The 19,762-nt window shown below is 42.6% G+C and overlaps 1 protein-coding gene and 1 pseudogene across 3 annotated transcripts in view; both read left to right on the top strand.

The window, feature by feature from the left end:
- The first annotated feature begins 1,330 nt into the window (after positions 1 to 1,330).
- Positions 1,331 to 12,395, top strand: LOC306924021 (T-complex protein 11-like protein 1; annotated as a pseudogene). The gene is made up of 14 exons (XR_013792514.1): positions 1,331 to 1,489; positions 1,831 to 2,063; positions 2,925 to 3,019; positions 3,522 to 3,667; positions 4,144 to 4,325; positions 5,120 to 5,292; positions 5,487 to 5,689; positions 5,866 to 5,872; positions 9,192 to 9,243; positions 9,413 to 9,507; positions 10,027 to 10,190; positions 10,672 to 10,853; positions 11,637 to 11,809; positions 12,004 to 12,395. The product of XR_013792514.1 is annotated as a T-complex protein 11-like protein 1 (transcript).
- A 1,545-nt stretch (positions 12,396 to 13,940) lies between these two features.
- The window catches only part of hipk3a (homeodomain interacting protein kinase 3a), a 49,809-nt gene continuing 43,987 nt past the window's right edge, over positions 13,941 to 19,762 (top strand). For both annotated transcript variants that reach the window (XM_079500655.1, XM_079500654.1), the window contains exons 1-2: positions 13,941 to 14,284; positions 18,680 to 19,719. In XM_079500655.1, the coding sequence (XP_079356781.1) occupies positions 18,682 to 19,719 (1,038 nt within the window). In that variant the 5' untranslated portion in view covers positions 13,941 to 14,284; positions 18,680 to 18,681. The remainder of the gene's footprint in view (positions 14,285 to 18,679; positions 19,720 to 19,762) is intronic.

Genomic DNA, 19,762 nt, shown 5'->3' with positions numbered 1-19,762 from the left:
TGTTGAGGGTGATATCGTGGTGCAAGGGGTGGGATAGGGGGGCTAGCAGGTAGGAAGCTTACAGGAAAATGGAGGTGGTGGCTGTTGGTATACGGGGTGGGGGTGTAAAGGGGGGGGATGATGGCGGGTGGGGTGGGGGTTATGTGGTGGGTATGGTGTGTTTGTTTGGGTTGGGTTGTAAAGTCTAAACCAGTGGTTCTCAAACATTTTCATGTCAAGGACCCCCAAATTGACATGCATTCTGCAGACCCCCATATGAAAATATTTTCTGCTAGGGAAATGTTTTGAAGATTTATCAAAATGTTTCGAAAATAGCCGATCTACAAGCTCAAAATGGGCAGTAATGGGACACGTTTGTGAGCTTGTAGATTGGCTATTATCAAAGTATAAAATGGGATTAAAGTGGTAAAATGTTCCATATTTTGCCGTGGACTGCCTGGAACTTCCTCAAGGACCCTTTGAGGTCCTCAGACCAAACTTTGAGCATCATGCAGAGGGCGCTGTTTTTCCTTTGTTTTCAGATTGCACTTAAGAACAAAAAAGGCACCCTAAGAGTGCTCCACAGTGTGCGTAGATTCTGTTCTTACCTACGAACAAATTACAGCTAAGAAAACATTGAGGGATCCCAAAACCTTCTTAAAAACTTCCTAAGTGGGTCTAAGAACAAATTTCCTCTTAAGAACTTCTTAACAACGGTTGGCGCATGAGGCCCAATGTCCTTAGATTGTCCTTTCACAATACATGTCAGAACTGAAGTACCTGTTAAATATCTCTGGTGTTCGTCCCATACTAGCTGGGTCAATCCTGTTCTCTTAAAGTGCTTCTCGACTCGGTCTGAGTTGCTGAGGTTGTGGTTGAGCTGGATGGGGAGTCAGCAGTAACTTCTTAATTGAGCTAATGGTAAATTTTGGTTTGTTTGATCTTGTTGGTTTTCAGTGACCCTAGGGTCCCTGTTTTATGGGGGGGGGGGGGGGGGGGGGGGTCTCCTACCCTGCCTAACTGGCTGATTGGCAGGGTGGAGTTGGATCGTCAGTGAGATTGGACCACACCTGAGTCTGGTGTGTCCCACACCTATATAAGTGTCAATCTGCCTTCACTCCTGAGTCTTTTCTCCTCTACTGGTTTGTTTGTTTGTGTTCCTTGGTTTACACCTTACAACAGTCCCACTGCACATACACTCGCACACATGCATTGCTTACACACATTCATATTTACTGAATTTATCTTATACTTGTGATTTAGTTAGTTAACCTTTAAATACATATTATATTTGTATACACTTAACTGTGCCGTGTCTCCCTTTTGTTGCAATCATGAGTCTGATTGTAATGTATGTAATTGACGCATGTATGTAATTACTTTGCATAGTTTGGAGAAGAGGGTGAAGGAGATCATGGAGAAAGCATTCTGGGACTGTGTGGAGGCTGAACTAAGAGAGGATCCACCATCATACAACCATGCCATGAAGCTCCTGTCAGAGATCAAAGAGGTCAGGCCTTTTTACACACACACACACACACACACGCATACTGTATATAAGGAACAAATACAGGCAAAGGAAATGAAACGGTCCTGCTCTTAACCTGTTTCTGCACCCACTCCATCCTTAATCATTTTACTCATTTGTCTTTTGAAGAGTGATTAAGATGTTTGAAAGCTCTGCCATATTTGGATATACAAAACAATCACTCTATCCTCCCTCCCTTCCTGTGCTCATTCATTCTAATTTATTTTCTTTGTCCAACTTTCCTTCCTTCACTTTGTGCTGTCCACCATTCTTCCTCTATAAGTTTATTTAGTGTTCATTCATTCTCTTCTCTCCTCATGAAGTCTCTGTTGTCATTGTTGCTGCCTCACCTGCATGCTCGACTCCGGACTTGCATCGAAGAGGTCCTGGACCTCCCTCTGATCCAGCAGCAGGCAGAGAACCATGTACTTGACGTTGGTCAGCTAGCCAATTTCATTGTGGGGATGATGGCCACCCTAGACCACCAGTATGCCAAGGTCAGAGATGGGGAAATTCAGAAGCTGAGGGAGACCACTGAAATGGTGCCTCTGTTCAGGTAAGATGAAGGAGACAACTTAAAGATAAAGAGACTATTTTAGCCCTATTCCAGGTCTTTGTACAATTTATTTGAGCTCCTGCAACATTGTGTATTTTTTAGCACAGAGTAATGTCTCTACTGTAAGTATGTTTTCTGTACAGTGAACTTGTCCTTGCTGCTGAGAAATCAGCTTCCCGGTTTCTAAACCTTTTGGGGCCATATGTACATTTTGTAAATCTATTTCCCTCTACTACGTCTCTATTTATAGATATTTACACTATATTTAAGAGTATCAGAGTAGTTCAGCCTGAAGCCCAAAAGCTTAACATCTCCCCTGGCCAGTGAGAAATTCCATGTTGATATAGTGCCATAGATGTTTGGTTTCCCATTCCGGAGACCCGGGTTTGAATCTTTGGAGTTACATTGGTGGTGTGACCTGGATCAGGTTTCCTGGTGGGGGGTCAAAAGAGTGAACGTACTGTAGCAGAGTAGCTCAGTCTGAAGGCCAAAGGACTAATATCTCCACTGACCATGGGGGGGGGGGGGGGGGGGTTCCTTTTGTTTGTTTTCCCACACGGGAGATCTGTGTTTGAATCTCAGGTGTTATACAAGCGAAACACAAAACATCTGTTTGATGTGGTATAAGTATGACATGGCTTCAGTTTATTTGAAGATAATGAAATAAATCTACACATTGGCTACAGAAATGAAATAATCCAATAGAGAGCTACACTCTCTACTCGCTATAATGAGCTTACTCTCTCTCAATTTCACATGTATCGGCCACATCATAAATTATGTTCATCTCAAGGTCTCTTTTCCTGTGTCTCCAATCTCTTTCTTTGACTTTCGTTTTCTATCTATACCTCTCTCTTTTAGAGCTATATTTTCTGTACTCATCTTGATGAAGATGGACATGGCCAACTTTTCCTGGAGCATAGACGAGTACCATGAGTTATTGGCGAAACAGCCCAGTAAGTAAGGAGACTGTCATCTATATCAAGTCATGCGGTGTATGTATGAAACAAAAGCACAGGACTTGTGTCTAATTTGCAGTTAGGTACCCGTTTTGTCCAACAGACAACCTACAGTAGAAAGGATGTCACATGCGATTGTGTTCAAACACATTTGTTGTTTTGATGTTGTTTAGTTTGCTTGTTCCTTACATTGTGAAATACTCTATACTGTAGATTTTGCTATTCGGTAAGTGAGAGAGCCATGCAGAACACAGTCGCTGTTTCCTCAAAATCTTGCCTAGGATGTGCTGTAGTCTATGTAGAAATCCTGTTGTAATGAGACAGTCCTAAGCAGCCATAAAACAAATGAAGAAAACGACCTACCTGGAAAGCTTCCTTGCAATGAATACATTCCACTTTCTACTTTATGACTTGTGCATGCATGTGATTCTGATTTTTCTTTTGGAGGTAGCTGTGTAGACCCATTCTGAATATCATCACATTCTAATTGCTTTTTCAGGTGCATACACTGAAAAGTGGCTTCAGGACACAGTAAGAGAGGTGTTTGCTGACAGTGCTATAACGGCTATGCTCCCCGACAATGTCCATAATACTGCCTATCTGCGCTTGCTGAAGTGGGACCACGGATCAGACCCCTTCCCAGAGGTAATGAGTGACTAGAGCCTTGAACCCAACCCTGCATGTTGACTCCTTTATGCAACCCTGTGTCTCCTAATCTATAATCACGTCTTTCTATATTGTTGCTTTCGGGCGATATGTATATCCAAAACCATACCAACAACCTTTTTCAGAAAATGGAAAAAAATTACTTGTATTTAATGTAGTTATTATTTAGTTACAAGCTTGTGAGTGTTAATGCTGGTCAAAAATATTTATAAACCCCACAGTACAGACAGACTTTTGGCATCCCTATTTTGGTCATGTCATAGGCAAATCATTTCTAAAATGTTTAAAATAGCACATAACAAGGTCATAACATAAATCGCAATGTGATCTTGTAGACTGGCTATTTTCACAACTTTTGCACAACACTGTCACATAAAAAGATGAAATATGTAGATGCAAGGTTTCTGCTCAACAGTGACTATACGTATTTGTGACTTAATGCCTCCCCTCCCCAGACGGTGCTGATGGACCAGGTTCAGTTTCAGGAGATGCAGTGGGAGGTAGAGCGGCTGGTGCTGCTGGCGTCAGTGCTGCTCATCGTCTACACCATGATGGGGGAGGCCATCTCAGGCCTGCCTGGACTGATGGACACACTGAAAACCACCGTGGCTGCGATGCTCGTGGACATGCACACGCCGTGAGTACACACGAGTGCCAAACAGTGTTTTTGGCAGCAAATTTCTATTTTAGTTTAGTCATAGTCTTTCGACTAAAACTTAATTTAGTTTTAGTCACATTTTAGTCACCTGGAGTGTCTTAGTGTTAGTCTAGTTTTAGTCGACTAAATGTCATAAGATTTTAGTCGACTAAATAGTTGATTTAGTGGCAGGCCTTGATGCCGTCGTAATGAGTGTTTTTACACTCACAAGCTCACAACGCGTCGCAACGCGATGCGTTGTGAGCTTGTAGATCGGCTATTTTCAGCATGCAACCAAGTGTAAAATGACTTATACTGGATCTCTTGTCCACTATAGTCCCTTCCTAACAGTTTAGTCTAGTTTTTATTTGTCGAGGAAATTGTCAATATATTTAGTCTTAGTTTTAGTCTTCGTAGCTTAGTTTTCATTTAGTTCGTTTTTGTTATTCGTTTTTGTCAGTGAAAAAAGGTAGTCGACGAGCATTTTTCGTCTTAGTTTTAGTTGACGAAAACAACACTGGTGCCAAACAGTCATACACACATGCACACGCTCTGTACATGTGAGGAGAATAGAATGCATCTAGGAAGCATATACTTATTGACTCCATATGGGAAGGGAAAGGCACACATCTAAATAAACAAACACTAATGACACATGCAGTTGGATTGAGTGTTTAACATAATAGGATCCTTTTTGTCCAAATCTGTCCTACATACATATTTATCAGAAATTGATATACACAAGACTTGCTGTCAGATGATGAAAATAATAGATACATATTGTTTCTTCCTAGGTCTTTTAGTGCAGAGGAAGCCTTAGCAACCATTGGAGAGGGACTGTGTGTTGAGCTGAGTCGGCAGCTAGACCAGCACGGCTACTCTCCATTCTCGACTGACCGACGGAGCACCCTAAAGGGACAGATCTCAGCCACAGCCCAGCCGGACAACACCGTCCGCAAGCAGATGGGTAATCGCAATGATACCTATGACTGACTTCCTTTCTGCGTGATTGTGTAGTCACTAGTCAGCAATCCTTAAGTTTCCATAAGGATCTTAGTAAAAGCTGAACATAAAATGTGGGCTACTGATTCTGAAGTCTTGAGATTATACCTAAATTACAACCGTAATTTCGTTTTTCTGCAACTCTCCCCCTTCTTACAGACTCTAGAACCCAATGTTACCTCCTGGCCTACCTGGAGTCCAGTCAACCCAAGACTGCTTATCCCGTCCACGGCGGGCTGGCTACTGTCGGCAAGGAGCTGACACACTTGGCCATTCGCTTCAATCGCCTGGTCAAGTTCAACAAGGTGTCCTGGTCTCCGGTCTACCAAAGGATTCTCCAGAGAATTCTGCAGGAAAAGGATTAACGGACCACAGAGACTTGAACTGAAACAGAAACATTCTCATAGGAAAGGGATTAGGATGAGGTAAAAAGAAAACGTCTTGTCATCTCTCAAATTCAACGGGATGAGAAAATAAAAGACTCACTGGTAACCATCTCAGTTGCTTTCACTCAGTGTTGCTTCTTTAATAAACTCAGACCTCAGGTCAGGATAGCAAACTTGAGTACCATTTCTCTAGCATTTGCTTGTGTTACATGGGTACAGTAATATAAGTATTACCAATGATTGTATTTATACACATTAACACATTTTAAAACTAAAGAATGTACCAGACAGTAGTTTACAGTCTGTTTAGACAGAAATTGTGAGGACGTTTCTTGTAAGTGGTGTTTCAAAGAAAGGGAACCAACCGGTGAAACGGCAATAGAGAAATGGGTATCAAAATGACATGTTGTGGACCAACTTCAAAACGTATTTTTTTTTTTGTAACTTCTTTGGTTAATTGTTTATTTATGATGGCTAATGGCGGTTTTTGAATTATTTATATTTGACTAGAACCTCTTTACGATGCGTTTGACGTTGATAGTCGATGCTTGCTCTACACTGGCGTTCTATATTCAAAAGGTTATGGCTTGTCAATCACAGACTATACATAGTCTGACATGTATTCAGTGACTCAAAGTAAAATTAGAACATTCATAACACACGTTCAGTGACTGACTGCACAAAGGCCCCCTTTTCACCGGGGTTGCACCACTTTGGTTATTCTTTCCTGCCTAATATTGAACCCGTTCAAAGTGTTTCCACTGTAAATGAGTTGGTTCGAAACTGGAACCGAAAGATGTAGGTTCCAAGAATCTAGAACGGAACCAGTTCTAGAACTAAAGTTCCTTTGGTGTAAAAGGGGCCAAACTGCACTGATTGATTTTGAAAGATAAATCATGTACTGGGCTACTTGTTTTTTTCTTACACCGCATGTGGTGCAGGTTTGCATTTCATGGGTGTATCCCGATTTATTTTCACACATGAGGAATAGAAGTGAAGTGGACTATTGATTTGACAATTCTATTACACACTCAATATACAAAAAAGAAACCAGCTAGTACTATACCTGCAAAAAATAGGGTGGACAGTAGAGGGAGCCAGAATCACATCTGATACCAAAGCAGTGGTAAAAAAAACTTTTTTATTTACCACCTGTCAAACCCTACTGGGTCTATTTATACCATTTGATGAGCTCATCTGTCATCTATCGGCTCAGAATTTATTGTATTATATTGTATCTCCCCCTTGGCGAGATAAAATACAGATAGGCCTATATATATATATACGTGTATGTAGACTGTGTGTATGTATGTATATATATATATATATATAGTTAAGTTGTTTTTTTGTCTCCATGTTAAAATAATAAAATATATTTTATATATATATATAATTTTATATATATAAATTATATAGGGGCACATCCATGGCTTTGAGAGGGTTGCCATTTCATGGTTGCCCAATCTACCCATCGGGCTCAAGTGCATAAATACCTCCCGCCAGTAGGACACATGAAGACTAGGGTGAGTTATCTAGGTGGAGGAAAGCTCTGTCTCTGTCTTTGAGTCTTTATCCTTGTATCCACCAGGGAGGGAGCATTTTGCAATGGTTGCTACAGTACTTGTATCAGTATGGGGAGAAAGATTTGCTTATGGTGAATTAAGAACCTGAACTTCCCTTTGTTTTATCTTGTTTGTTTTGTTTGTTGCATTGGCTCAAGTAGTAGTTTGGACAGGTAAATTGAGTTGTTCTGAAGTTATTGTTGGTGTGGAAGACATGTAGGGCTCTCAGGAGTTGAGGGTTTGTGAGGGAGTATCATAGAACATGTCAAATGGTCAAAGACTTAATACATGGTACCGAGGTGCAGTTCATTGGGCTCACATTTGGATTTCAGTGTCGTCTGAAGTCATTTGGGATTGGGTGCTTATGGTGTGGTGTTTGTCTCCTGGGCCTTGAGAGCAAGGAGGACACCTGTAATGCCTGAGGTCTGGTCTAGTGTCATAGTTGACGTTTTGGTGATGTCCATGTTCTGATTGTGTGGTCATTGTTTTGGTTTCTCTGAACTTGGCACGGGATTTGGCCTGTGAAAGCTTGGAGACTGGTTGGCTACGGTATGGTACCTGTTTGGTTTCTCTGTAGGATGGCATGGGATTTGGCCTGTGCACTCTCAGAGACAATTTGTCAGCTCTCTCACATTGGGCCTCATGCGCCAACAGTTCTTAAGAAGTTCTTAAGAGGAAATTTGTTCTTAGACCCACTTAGGAAGTTTTTAAGAAGGTTTTGGGATCCCTCAATGTTTTCTTAGCTGTGATTTGTTCGTAGGTAAGAACAGAATCTACGCACACTGTGGAGCACTCTTAGGGTGCCTTTTTCGTTCTTAAGTGCAATCTGAAAACATAAAGGAAAAACAGCGCCCTCTGCATGATGCTCAAAGTTTGGTCTGAGGACCTCAAGGGGTCCTTGAGGAAGTTCCAGGCAGCCCACGGCAAAATATGGAACATTTCACCACTTTAATCCCATTTTATACTTTGAAAATATCCAATCTACAAGCTCACAAACGCGTCCCATTACTGCCCATTTTGAGCTTGTAGATCGGCTATTTTCGAAACATTTTGATAAATCTTCAAAACATTTCCCTAGCAGAAAATATTTTCATATGTGGGTCTGCAGAATGCATGTCAATTTGGGGGTCCTTGACATGAAAATGTTTGAGAACCACTGGTTTAGAGTTTACAACCCAACCCAAACAAACGCACCATACCCACCACATAACCCCCCCCCCATACACCCCCACCCCATATACTGACAGCCACCACCTCCATTTTCCTGTAAGCTTCCTACCTGCAAGCCCCCCTATCCCACCCCTTGCACCACCATATCACCCTCAACACCCCTATTTCCTCATCATTACATACAGCAGTTGCTGCTTTAAAGCCCCTCCAGTGCTAACATGTTTTATATCCACTACTTCTGAACATGACATATGGATGATATGCTAATTTCAGCAAATTTACATTGATGTCTAGTGGTGAAAGTTGACTTGTGAGATAAATACATTCATGAATATTGAAGATATTGAAAATATGAACATTTCTGTTCACTTCAGTACCTCCACAGTACTATTGATTTTTAATGTTTGGAGTCTGGTGTTCCGCCATATTTAGACTTTAGTTTAGGTATTCTTGACTTCACTCAACTTTATTTCTGTGTGTTGCAATCACACACAGGTGTGACTGCAGGCAAGGCCATGGAGTCATGCAAAACCACACCCACCTGGGTGAACGCAGGTAGGAAAGTGAATTCCCAATGCCTTATATGGGATTGGTGGGGCGGTTCCCTATGGTAATTAGGATGTTAATTAGGATATGTGGGGCGTCTACCTATGATCATTTGAATGAACTGGCACACCCCTTCAAGTTACGAGGATTTGGATTCATCATCATAAGAACATGCTTACGAACAATTCTGCCTACTTAAGAACGTGTCCTGAATCTGACAGGAAATTCACTTTCCTACCTGTGTTCACCCAGGTGGGTGTGGTTTTGCATGACTCCATGGCCTTGCCTGCAGTCACACCTGTGTGTGATTGCAGCACACAGAAATCACAGGACCTCACACATAGAAATAAAGTCCAGCAGCAGGCAGAGAACCATGTACTTGACGTTGGTCTCGTTTTCTATCTATACCTCTCTCTTTTAGAGCTATATTTTCTGTACTAGACTTGATGAAGATGGACATGGCCAACTTTACCGTGAGTAGAAACGAGTTCCAGGAGTTCTTGGAGAAACAGCCCTGTAAGTAAGGAGACTGTCATCCATATCAAGTCATGCGGTGTATGTATGAAACAAAAGCACAGGACTTGTGTCTAATTTGCAGTTAGGTACCCGTTTTGTCCAACAGACAACCTACAGTAGAAAGGATGTCACATGCGATTGTGTTCAAACACATTTGTTGTTTTGATGTTGTTTAGTTTGCTTGTTCCTTACATTGTGAAATACTCTATACTGTAGATTTTGCTATTCGGTAAGTGAGAGAGCCATGCAGAACACAGTCGCTGTTTCCTCAAAATCTTGCCTAGGATGTGCTGTAGTCTATGTAGAAATCCTGTTGTAATGAGACAGTCCTAAGCAGCCATAAAACAAATGAAGAAAACGACCTACCTGGAAAGCTTCCTTGCAATGAGACAGTGTCTTATCTGAATACATTCCACTTTCTACTTTATGACTTGTGCATGCATGTGATTCTGATTTTTCTTTTGGAGGTAGCTGTGTAGACCCATTCTGAATATCATCACATTCTAATTGCTTTTTCAGGTGCATACACTGAAAAGTGGCTTCAGGACACAGTGGGATGTTTAAGAGAGGTGTTTGCTGACAGTGCCTCAGCCAACCTTCAGGCTATGCTCCCCGTCAATGTCCATAATACTGCCTACCTGCGCTTGCTGAAGTGGGACCACGGATCAGACCCCTTCCCAGAGGTAATGAGTGACTATAGAGCCTTGAACCCAACCCTGCATGTTGACTCCTTTATGCAACCCTGTGTCTCCTAATCTATAATCTCGTCTTTCTATATTGTTGCTTTCGGGCGATATGTATATCCAAAACCATACCAACAACCTTTTTCAGAAAATGGAAAAAAATTACTTGTATTTAATGTAGTTATTATTTAGTTACAAGCTTGTGAGTGTTAATGCTTGTCAAAAATATTTATAAACCCCACAGTACAGACAGACTTTTGGCATCCCTATTTTGGTCATGTCATAGGCAAATCATTTCTAAAATGTTTAAAATAGCACATAACAAGGTCATAACATAAATCGCAATGTGAGCTTGTAGACTGGCTATTTTCACAACTTTTGCACAACACTGTCACATAAAAACATAAAAAGATGAAATATGTAGATGCAAGGTTTCTGCTCAACAGTGACGATACGTATTTGTGACTTAATGCCTCCCCAGACGGTGCTGAGGGACCAGGGTTGGTTTCAGGAGATGCAGTGGGAGGTAGAGCGGCTGGCGCTGCTGGCGTCTGTGCTGCTCATCGTCTACACCATAACAGGGGAGGCCATCTCAGGCCTGCCTGGACTGATGGACACACTGAAAACCACCGTGGCTGCGATGCTCGTGGACATGCACACGCCGTGAGTACACACGACCCGAGTGCCAAACAGTGTTTTTGGCAGCAAATTTCTATTTTAGTTTAGTCATAGTCTTTGGACTAAAATTTAGTTTAAGTCACATTTTAGTCACCTGGAGTGTCTTAGTGTTAGTCTAGTTTTAGTCGACTAAATGTCATAAGATTTTAGTCGACTAAATAGTTGATTTAGTGGCAGGCCTTGATGCCGTCGTAATGAGTGTTTTTACACTCACAAGCTCACAACGCGTCGCGACGCGTTGTGAGCTTGTAGATCGGCTATTTTCAGCATGCAACCAAGTGTAAAATGACTTATACTGGATCTCTTGTCCACTATAGTCCCTTCCTAACAGTTTAGTCTAGTTTTTATTTGTCGAGGAAATTGTCAATATATTTAGTCTTAGTTTTAGTCTTCGTAGCTTAGTTTTCATTTAGTTCGTTTTTGTTATTCGTTTTTGTCAGTGAAAAAAGGTAGTCGACGAGCATTTTTCGTCTTAGTTTTAGTTGACGAAAACAACACTGGTGCCAAACAGTCATACACACATGCTCTGTACATGCGAGGAGAATAGAATGCATCTAGGAAGCATATACTTATTGACTCCATATGGGAAGGGAAAGGCACACATCTAAATAAACAAACACTAATGACACATGCAGTTGGATTGAGTGTTTAACATAATAGGATCTTTTTTGTCCAAATCTGTCCTACATACATATTTATCAGAAATTGATATACACAAGACTTGCTGTCAGATGATGAAAATAATAGATACATATTGTTTCTTCCTAGGTCTTTTAGTGCAGAGGAAGCCTTAGCAACCATTGGAGAGCGACTGTGTGTTGAGCTGAGTCGGCAGCTAGACCAGCACGGCTACTCTCCATTCTCGACTGACCGACGGAGCACCCTAAAGGGACAGATCTCAGCCACAGCCCAGCCGGACCACCACGTCCGCAAGCTAATGGGTAATCGCAATGATACCTACGACTGACTTCCTTTCTGCGTGATTGTGTAGTCACTAGTCAGCAATCTTTAAGTTTCCATAAGGATCTTAGTAAAAGCTGAACATAAAATGTGGGCTACTGATTCTGAAGTCTTGAGATTATACCTAAATTACAACCGTAATTTCGTTTTTCTGCAACTCTCCCCCTTCTTACAGATGCTAGAACCCAATGTTACCTCCTGTCCTACCTGGAGTCCAGTCAACCCAAGACTCCTTATCCCTTCCACGGCGGGCTACGGTCCACGGCGGGCTACGGTCAGCAAGGAGCTGAAGGAGTTGGCCGTTCGCTTCAGTCGCCTGGTCAACTTCAACAAGCTGGTCTTCTCTCCGGTCTACCAAAGGATTCTCCAGAGCGCACTGCAGGAAAACGAGGAAAAGGATTAACGGACCACAGAGACTTGAACTGAAACAGAAACAACGGAGGGATTGGAAGTGTGGTATGGATTTTCTCATAGGAAAGGGATTAGGATGAGGTAAAAAGAAAACGTCTTGTCATCTCTCAAATTCAACGGGATGAGAAAATAAAATAAAAGACTCACTGGTAACCATCTCAGTTGCATTCACTCATTGTTGCTTCTTTAATAAACTCATACCTCAGGTCAGGATAGCAAACTTGAGTTCCATTTCTCTAGCATTTGCTTGTGTTACATGGGTACAGTAATAAGTATTACCAATGATTGTATTTATACACATTAACACATTTTAAAACTAAAGAATGTACCAGACAGTAGTTTACAGTCTGTTTAGACAGAAATTGTGAGGACGTTTCAGTGGTGTTTCAAAGAAAGGGAACCAACCGGTGAAACGGCAATAGAGAAATAGGTATCAAAATGACATGTTGTGGACCAACTTCAAAACGTATTTTCTTTTTTGTAACTTCTTTGGTTAATTGTTTGTTTATGATGGCTAATGACGGTTTTTTAATTATTTATATTTTACTAGAACCTCTTTACGATGCGTTTGACGTTGATAGTCGATGCTTGCTCTACACTGGCGTTCTATATTCAAAAGGTTATGGCTTGTCAATCACAGACTATACATAGATGATAGATGATGACATGTATTCAGTGACTCAAAGTAAAATTAGAACATTCATAACACACGTTCAGTGACTGACTGCACAAAGGCCACCTTTTCACCGTGGTTGCACCACTTTGGTTATTCTTTCCTGCCTAATATTGAACCCGTTCAGAGTGTTTCCACTGTAAATGAGTTGGTTCGAAACTGGAACCGAAAGATGTAGGTTCCAAGAATCTAGAACGGAACCAGTTCTAGAACTAAAGTTCCTTTGGTGTAAAAGGGGCCAAACTGCACTGATAATTGTTTTTGAAAGATAAATCATGTACTGGGCTACTTGTCAAAGCTGTTGTCCCCTCTTAAAAAGCAATGCTGTTTTTTTTTTTTTTTTTTTTCTTACACCGCATGTGGTGCAGGTTTGCATTTTACATTGCAGGTTTGCATTTCATGGGTGTATCCCGATTTATTTTCACACATGAGGAATATAAGTGAAGTGGACTATTGATTTGATTTGACAATTCTATTACACACTCAATATACAAAAAAGAAACCAGCTAGTACTATACCTGCAAAAAATAGGGTGGACAGTAGAGGGAGCCAGAATCACATTTGTTATCTGATACCAAAGCAGTGGTTAAAAAATACTTTATTTACCACCTGTCAAACCCTACTGGGTCTATTTATACCATTTGATGAGCTCATCTGTCATCCATCGGCTCAGAATGTATTGTATTGTATCTCCCCCTTGGCGAGATAAAATACAGATATATATATATACGTGTGTGTGTGTGTATGTATGTGTGTATCTTAGAGTGTATATACCCTAAGGTGTGTGTGTGTGTGTGTGTGTGTGTGTGTGTGTGTGTGTGTGTGTGTGTGTGTGTGTGTGTGTGTGTGTGTGTGTGTGTGTGTGTGTGTATATATATATATATATATATATATATTATATGGACTCGGAGACAAAAAAACAACTCTAAACTCTCTCTCTCTCTCTCACTCACACGCATGCGCACGCGCGCGCGCGAACGTCACGTCACTCACACACATTCCACACATGCGGAGAAGCAACAGGCTAGATCGACAGCAGCAGCGGCGGCGAGCAGCGCTCGGGGGAACAAGCTATAGGCGTTAAATAGTTTTTTAGCAACGCAAAAAGTTTACAAACACGCTTTTCCTCCTACTAAACGATCACAGGAGTCGCAGTCTGTCGATACCAACGACACACGAAGGAGACGCGGACCACTGCTGCCCAGCAGAACATCCAGTTCTGTGTTATTTTGGACGTATTCGTATCGTATGTGCGGAAAGGAAAAGTCTCTCGTCGTTGAACAAGATGGCAGCAGCATCAATGCAGGACTGGACTGTGGTCTGGATCCCTGACGCTTCTTTGGACCAAGACATTTGCTGCTCTTACTAAAAGGTATATATGTTCTTATTTAACTGGTCGAACTGTTACCGATGGCCACAATGACTTCTACCCTGTGCTCTTGGTTGTACATATTCACGGTATGTCGCTGTGGCGAAGCCACAAATGACACATAGCTTCTGGCTAGCTGCTGGTGTGGCGTCTCGCTAAAGCTAACCCAACTTTGCTTCCTCTCTGGTGGTTGTTCCGCAACGCATTTAGCTCTGCAAAGCTAACGAGCTAATGTGAACATTTCAATAACATGATATAGTTGGTAATAAGTAGGCCTGCGTGTGTTGTCACTTAGTTTTAGAGTAGACATTCGTTTTGTGGAGGAGTTGTTTGTGTGACAAGGAATAGAAGAAGTTATACTGTAGGTGCCAGAGAGCAGATTCAACAGGTGTGTATATATGTTGCTGTTACCCTTCCCCCAAACGTACACACACGACACCCATGTTTGCTGCTGTCTACCATGATTGATTGATCAACGACAAATTGCAACCTACACTACAGCTGTCAGCCTTTTACAACAGTCAGTGACGCACACACACACACCATAGACTGTAAAGAGACACACACACACACACCATAGACTGTAAAGAGACACACACACACACACACACACTCACTATCAGTGGTTTTCAACCTTTTTCATATCAAGTTCTGGTAATCAAGATCTATTATTTATTCATTATTTATTTTGAGCCACTGACCACCATTTGATGAGATTTAGCCTCTCGGACCCAAAATTAAATGTTTAGTTAGCGTTGTATATGATATTGTGCACAATTCCATCCTGTATTGATGTGGTGTGGCGCCATTAACAATAATTTAACTTGAGAGCAGGTTAATTTGGTTTCATTTTACACTCAAGAGTTAAAGATCTGTAAGGATCCATTTGGTTACAACCTCTCTATAATTTAGCTAGGGACCACTGGAACCCCCTCAAGAACCACTAGTGGTCCCCGGACCACTGGTTGAAAACCACTTATCTATATGTCAGGGCTCAGAGTCTTGCAGAGTATCAGGCTACCTTCCTTCCTTGGCTGTGAGACAACAGACGGTCTGTGTGTCTGTTTGGACGCCCATTAAAGACAAACATAGATTAGCCCTATCTCCAGCTGTAAGGTAGCCAGTACGGTTTGTCATCAGATCAGTCGCTCTGGCTTACTCATTGCCAGCTGCTGTTAGGAAGCACAATTATTTAATCTACCCAGCCAATATGGACGGTGATTTAAAACTATGTCCACGTACGCTACTATTTTCTATTTTCTAGGTTTAGCAAATGAGTGGAGATTTAGGGCTGGTCATCTTTCCACTAGACAATTTGGCATAATAGAGGGATTCAGTTATACCATCTGTTTGGTATAATGTGCCGTTTATTTAACAATGATGGTTGAATAATGCAAATGCTATATTACATTTATTTCACCTGCTAATAGTTATTCACACGGCTACCATTAATACTCTGTTATGGAATCGATAACCTGCCTCTCAACAATACTTATTGATGATGGCACCGTATACCAAACCAACAAGAGAAGTTGCCAGACAGTCATTGAGGGTAAAGTGTGCATTTGCATTTTGCAGGGCTTGTTTCATGTTGACGTAGAGACACACCTCTCCCTCTGCCTGTCTGAGCCTGTGTATGTAAAAATCTAATAGTTAAGAAGACTGCTGCAACTCACTACCTCTTATTTGAAACAAAGCACCTTGCACAAGACAACCAGCATCAGGGTGTATAACACGAGAACGGGCACATGCTTAATTCATTTGTTAAACTAGAAGTATGCTATAGTGCCTAATACTATTGTAATAGAGCCTTCAGCCTAGTGCCTTAAGGCAAATGTACTTCTTAGTTGATTAGATGTCTTATCTGGTTGATTTGTCAATGTTCAACAAATATTACCTAAATGTTCTCACAACTGACAAAGTGTCAATGACGGACATGGCTGCTAAATGGGATGGAGAATTCACTTAGCCTCTCAGCAAGATGTCATTGGGCTGTATGCTGTGAGGATACAAAAACAAAATTGGCTGCCTTGTTCTTCTCACACTATTTTCAGCCAAATTCACAGTGGTTTGTTTCCGCCATCAGTTGACAAACTTTGAGGGACTGAGTGAATCTGTCTTGGTGCAGAGATGACTGTGAAGTTGGCAAATCCCCAAGTTAACACTTTTCTCTTAGGCTTGGAATTCATGTAGGCTGTGTGAAAGCAGGGTTCCTGTTCTGTTTCTGTTTGAGTGTTGTTTACGTGAGAATAGAGTTTCATCTGTGAGAATTAGGAACTGTCCGCAAGTAGGACCTATTCTCACTGCAGCAAGACCTACTGTAGGTTATGAACTAAAAGTGGAGGCAGTGTAGTTCTGTTTGTGAGCTCTTGGCTTACTGTAGTTAGTATTTGCCTAAGTATGGGTTAGCAAAATTGACCCTTCTGCTCAGTGGTGGTCAGTGGTCACATGGTAAAAGTGGCGAGGTACGTGTTGCTGAGTCTCAGGCTGAATTTATGACCTGAGTGCTTACTGCACACTTGACTAACTGCCTAGCTAGCTAATATGGTAAAATGAAATCATAGTGTTTCTCCGCATGTGCGAAACTAAAATGGCAGTGAGTTTTGCATGGCTCCCTTATCAAGCTTCTGTAGCAGTTCCGCCTGGGTTCTGCTTGCTCGACAGTTCTACTTTGTGTGAATCTGACACTCTAGTGTAGTTTGTTTGCAGGGACAAACTAATGATGTGATGGCAGATGGGATTCCCCCTCTCTTATTACTGTAGGCTGTTTCCCTTTCTGCAAAAGGTGACACGGTGGCTGTGGCTCAGCTGTGTACTGGCGTTGGTGGCCTTTATGACAGCTTTTTTTAGATTCTAAGCTTGCTCAGTGGCAAGAGAAAAAAAGAAATGCCCTCAGGGTAATGAGGGTATAACGGATTTGCCCCCTAGCTTCAGATATATCTCTCACAGATATATCTCTCACTATGGAAGCATGTTGTCAAAGCAGAAGCTTAGTTTCTTTAGCTTTGGTCATACTTAGATGAGGCAACAACAAGCACATTGGGTCATAGAAACTGGATGTCACTGGCACACCCTTCAGACTAAGCCAACTTATTTTGGCATTGTAAATGCAGTGTTGACAACTAAAGGAGAGATTTGTTGACCCAGAAACTGCTCTGATCTATATATTATTTTCACTTTCTATCTGAAATAACACCGCCACCACCACAATCACCACTGTAGCTACACAATGGGCACATCACAGCTTTTAAAGGACCATACTGATGACTGATGACTCACTGTATACTTGACATGTATTGCTGACCATTTTCCAAAGCACTGTAATTTGGTCTACGAGAGAAAACCCATTGTTTTCTATTCATTTTAGTACAGTATAAAAATAAACTGTAATTTCACCGTTACACACTTTTTTCAAAGTTACATTACCGTTGCGGTTGAATATATTTGAAAGTATCGCTCGTTTTGAAAAGCTTAAAATAGTATCAAGCTTGAGGAACCGAATAGAACATGGTGCCACTTCTCCATTGAACTAAATGGGACGCAGCCAGCCGGTTCTTTTCTGTCGCCCAATTGCTTTGGATGGTGTCCTGAAGCTCGATAGAGTAAATGATTGTTTACCAATGAAATTCAAATGTCTCTGACTTAGGGTGCAGTTTGTTAAGGTTACATTGTCTATTCAGTTACATTCGGTAGTGTGACTTTGATGTGTTTAGACCAGTAGGTCCTTGTCTATATGGTAAATGGTGCATTTATATAGCGCCTTTATCCAAGGCACTTTACATAGATTGTGCATTACATTCACCCATTCATACACCGATTGCGGCGGAAGCCATGCAAGGTACCAACCAGCACATCGGGAGCAATTTGGGGTAAAGTGTCTTGCCCAAGGACACTTCGACATGTAGACAGGAAGAGCCGGGATTCGAACCGCCGACCCATGGATCATTGGACGACCTGCTCTAACTCCTGAGCCACAGTCGTGTAGATGCTAAATGCCTAAATGCCTAAATTGTAGATAAAATAGACTGTGTTTGTAAATTCATGCATCCTTGCCAAATAAAAGTCTGGGCAAAAAAAGTCACTTTAATAATATAAGTGGCTGACTATGGTTATAGGTTGACCTCTTCAGGTTTGGATGTGCAATAGTTTGCAATAAATCTTCTCCACAAAAACACATTTCATCATTGTCAATAAGATAACGTGTCGCAGCCGAAAATATATTTGGTGTGCAACTGTGCATTGCAACAAATGTTTGTTAAGAGAGTAAAAACTGACAGAATGGAAAAGCCTCCATTCACATTGTTGCAACCAACCTGTTTGTAGAACTACGGTTAGGTTATGCTTCAAAACTACTAGCTGTACCAAGCAAGTTTGTTTTTCTCTTCTCTTTCACTTCAGGTATGGCCTCACAAGTTTTGGTCTATCCACCACACCTGTACCCAGTCCAAACAAGTGCCTTAGGAACCAGCAACAGTGATATCAGCAGACGCACAAGCGGACCGCACCGCGACACCACCAGCAGAGCTTTTCAGCAACGGCCCCCAGCCAAGACATACGTAATTGGAGTCAACTACGGCATTGCATATCCCAACAACGTCATCCCATCCTCAGCTGCATGGGCTGATTCACAAAGGCCTTACAGAGAAGTCCAGGTGGAGGAGGGGGAGGAGAGGTTGTTGTGGACTAGAACGTTCCAGAGCAAGGAGGAGTCGACTGACATCCAGGGGCCTTTTTGTCAGACCCGAGGTCTACAGGAAGTGAGACTTCGCAGGGACAGCGGCGGAACCCCGGCAGGGGGAGCGGGGAGTGGCCTGGACTGCGGGCTCCTGAGGAGGGCCTGCGTCGGAGCAGAGCAGGAGGCACGCGAGCAGAGGAGGAGAGCAGGAGACTTGGACCTCCCAGACAGCACAGCCCAGAGATGCCACTGGCAGTCAGGTGAGGGCACAGAAGAACTACAGCGGGAAAACCACTGCGGGGGAGCCATGCAGATAGTGGAGGACGTCACTACTCTACCCCCACTTCCTCCTCCCCCCGCCGCCAACGCCGCCATGTTGCAAAGCAGCGCTGGGAACGACACGCGCGACAACGCCAGGGTGGGAGGGGGCGTTGCGGCGGGGCCCGCCCAGGAGATGGAGGCGGGAGTTGGTAGCAACGGGGCTGCTGCGACCGCCGGGACAGAAAACGGTGGCGTGGCGGCGGGGTCTGACGCGGCGGCGGCCGGGACCACTATGGCCAGGAGCAGCTCGGCGGACGGGGACTACCAGCTGGTCCAGCACGAGGTCCTGTGCTCCATGAAGAACAGCTACGAGGTGCTGGAGTTCCTGGGCCGCGGGACCTTCGGCCAGGTGGTGAAGTGCTGGAAGCGGGGCACCAGCGAGGTGGTGGCTGTTAAAATACTGAAGAACCACCCGTCCTACGCCCGCCAGGGACAGATAGAGGTGAGCAACACTGTCTTTGTTTGTGTGTTCCTCTGGGGACAGT

The sequence above is a fragment of the Electrona antarctica genome (assembly GCF_951216825.1).
Source record: "Electrona antarctica genome assembly, chromosome: 5".
Classification (NCBI taxonomy): Eukaryota; Metazoa; Chordata; class Actinopteri; order Myctophiformes; family Myctophidae; genus Electrona; species Electrona antarctica.
This window is presented reverse-complemented; position numbering and strand designations above follow the sequence as displayed.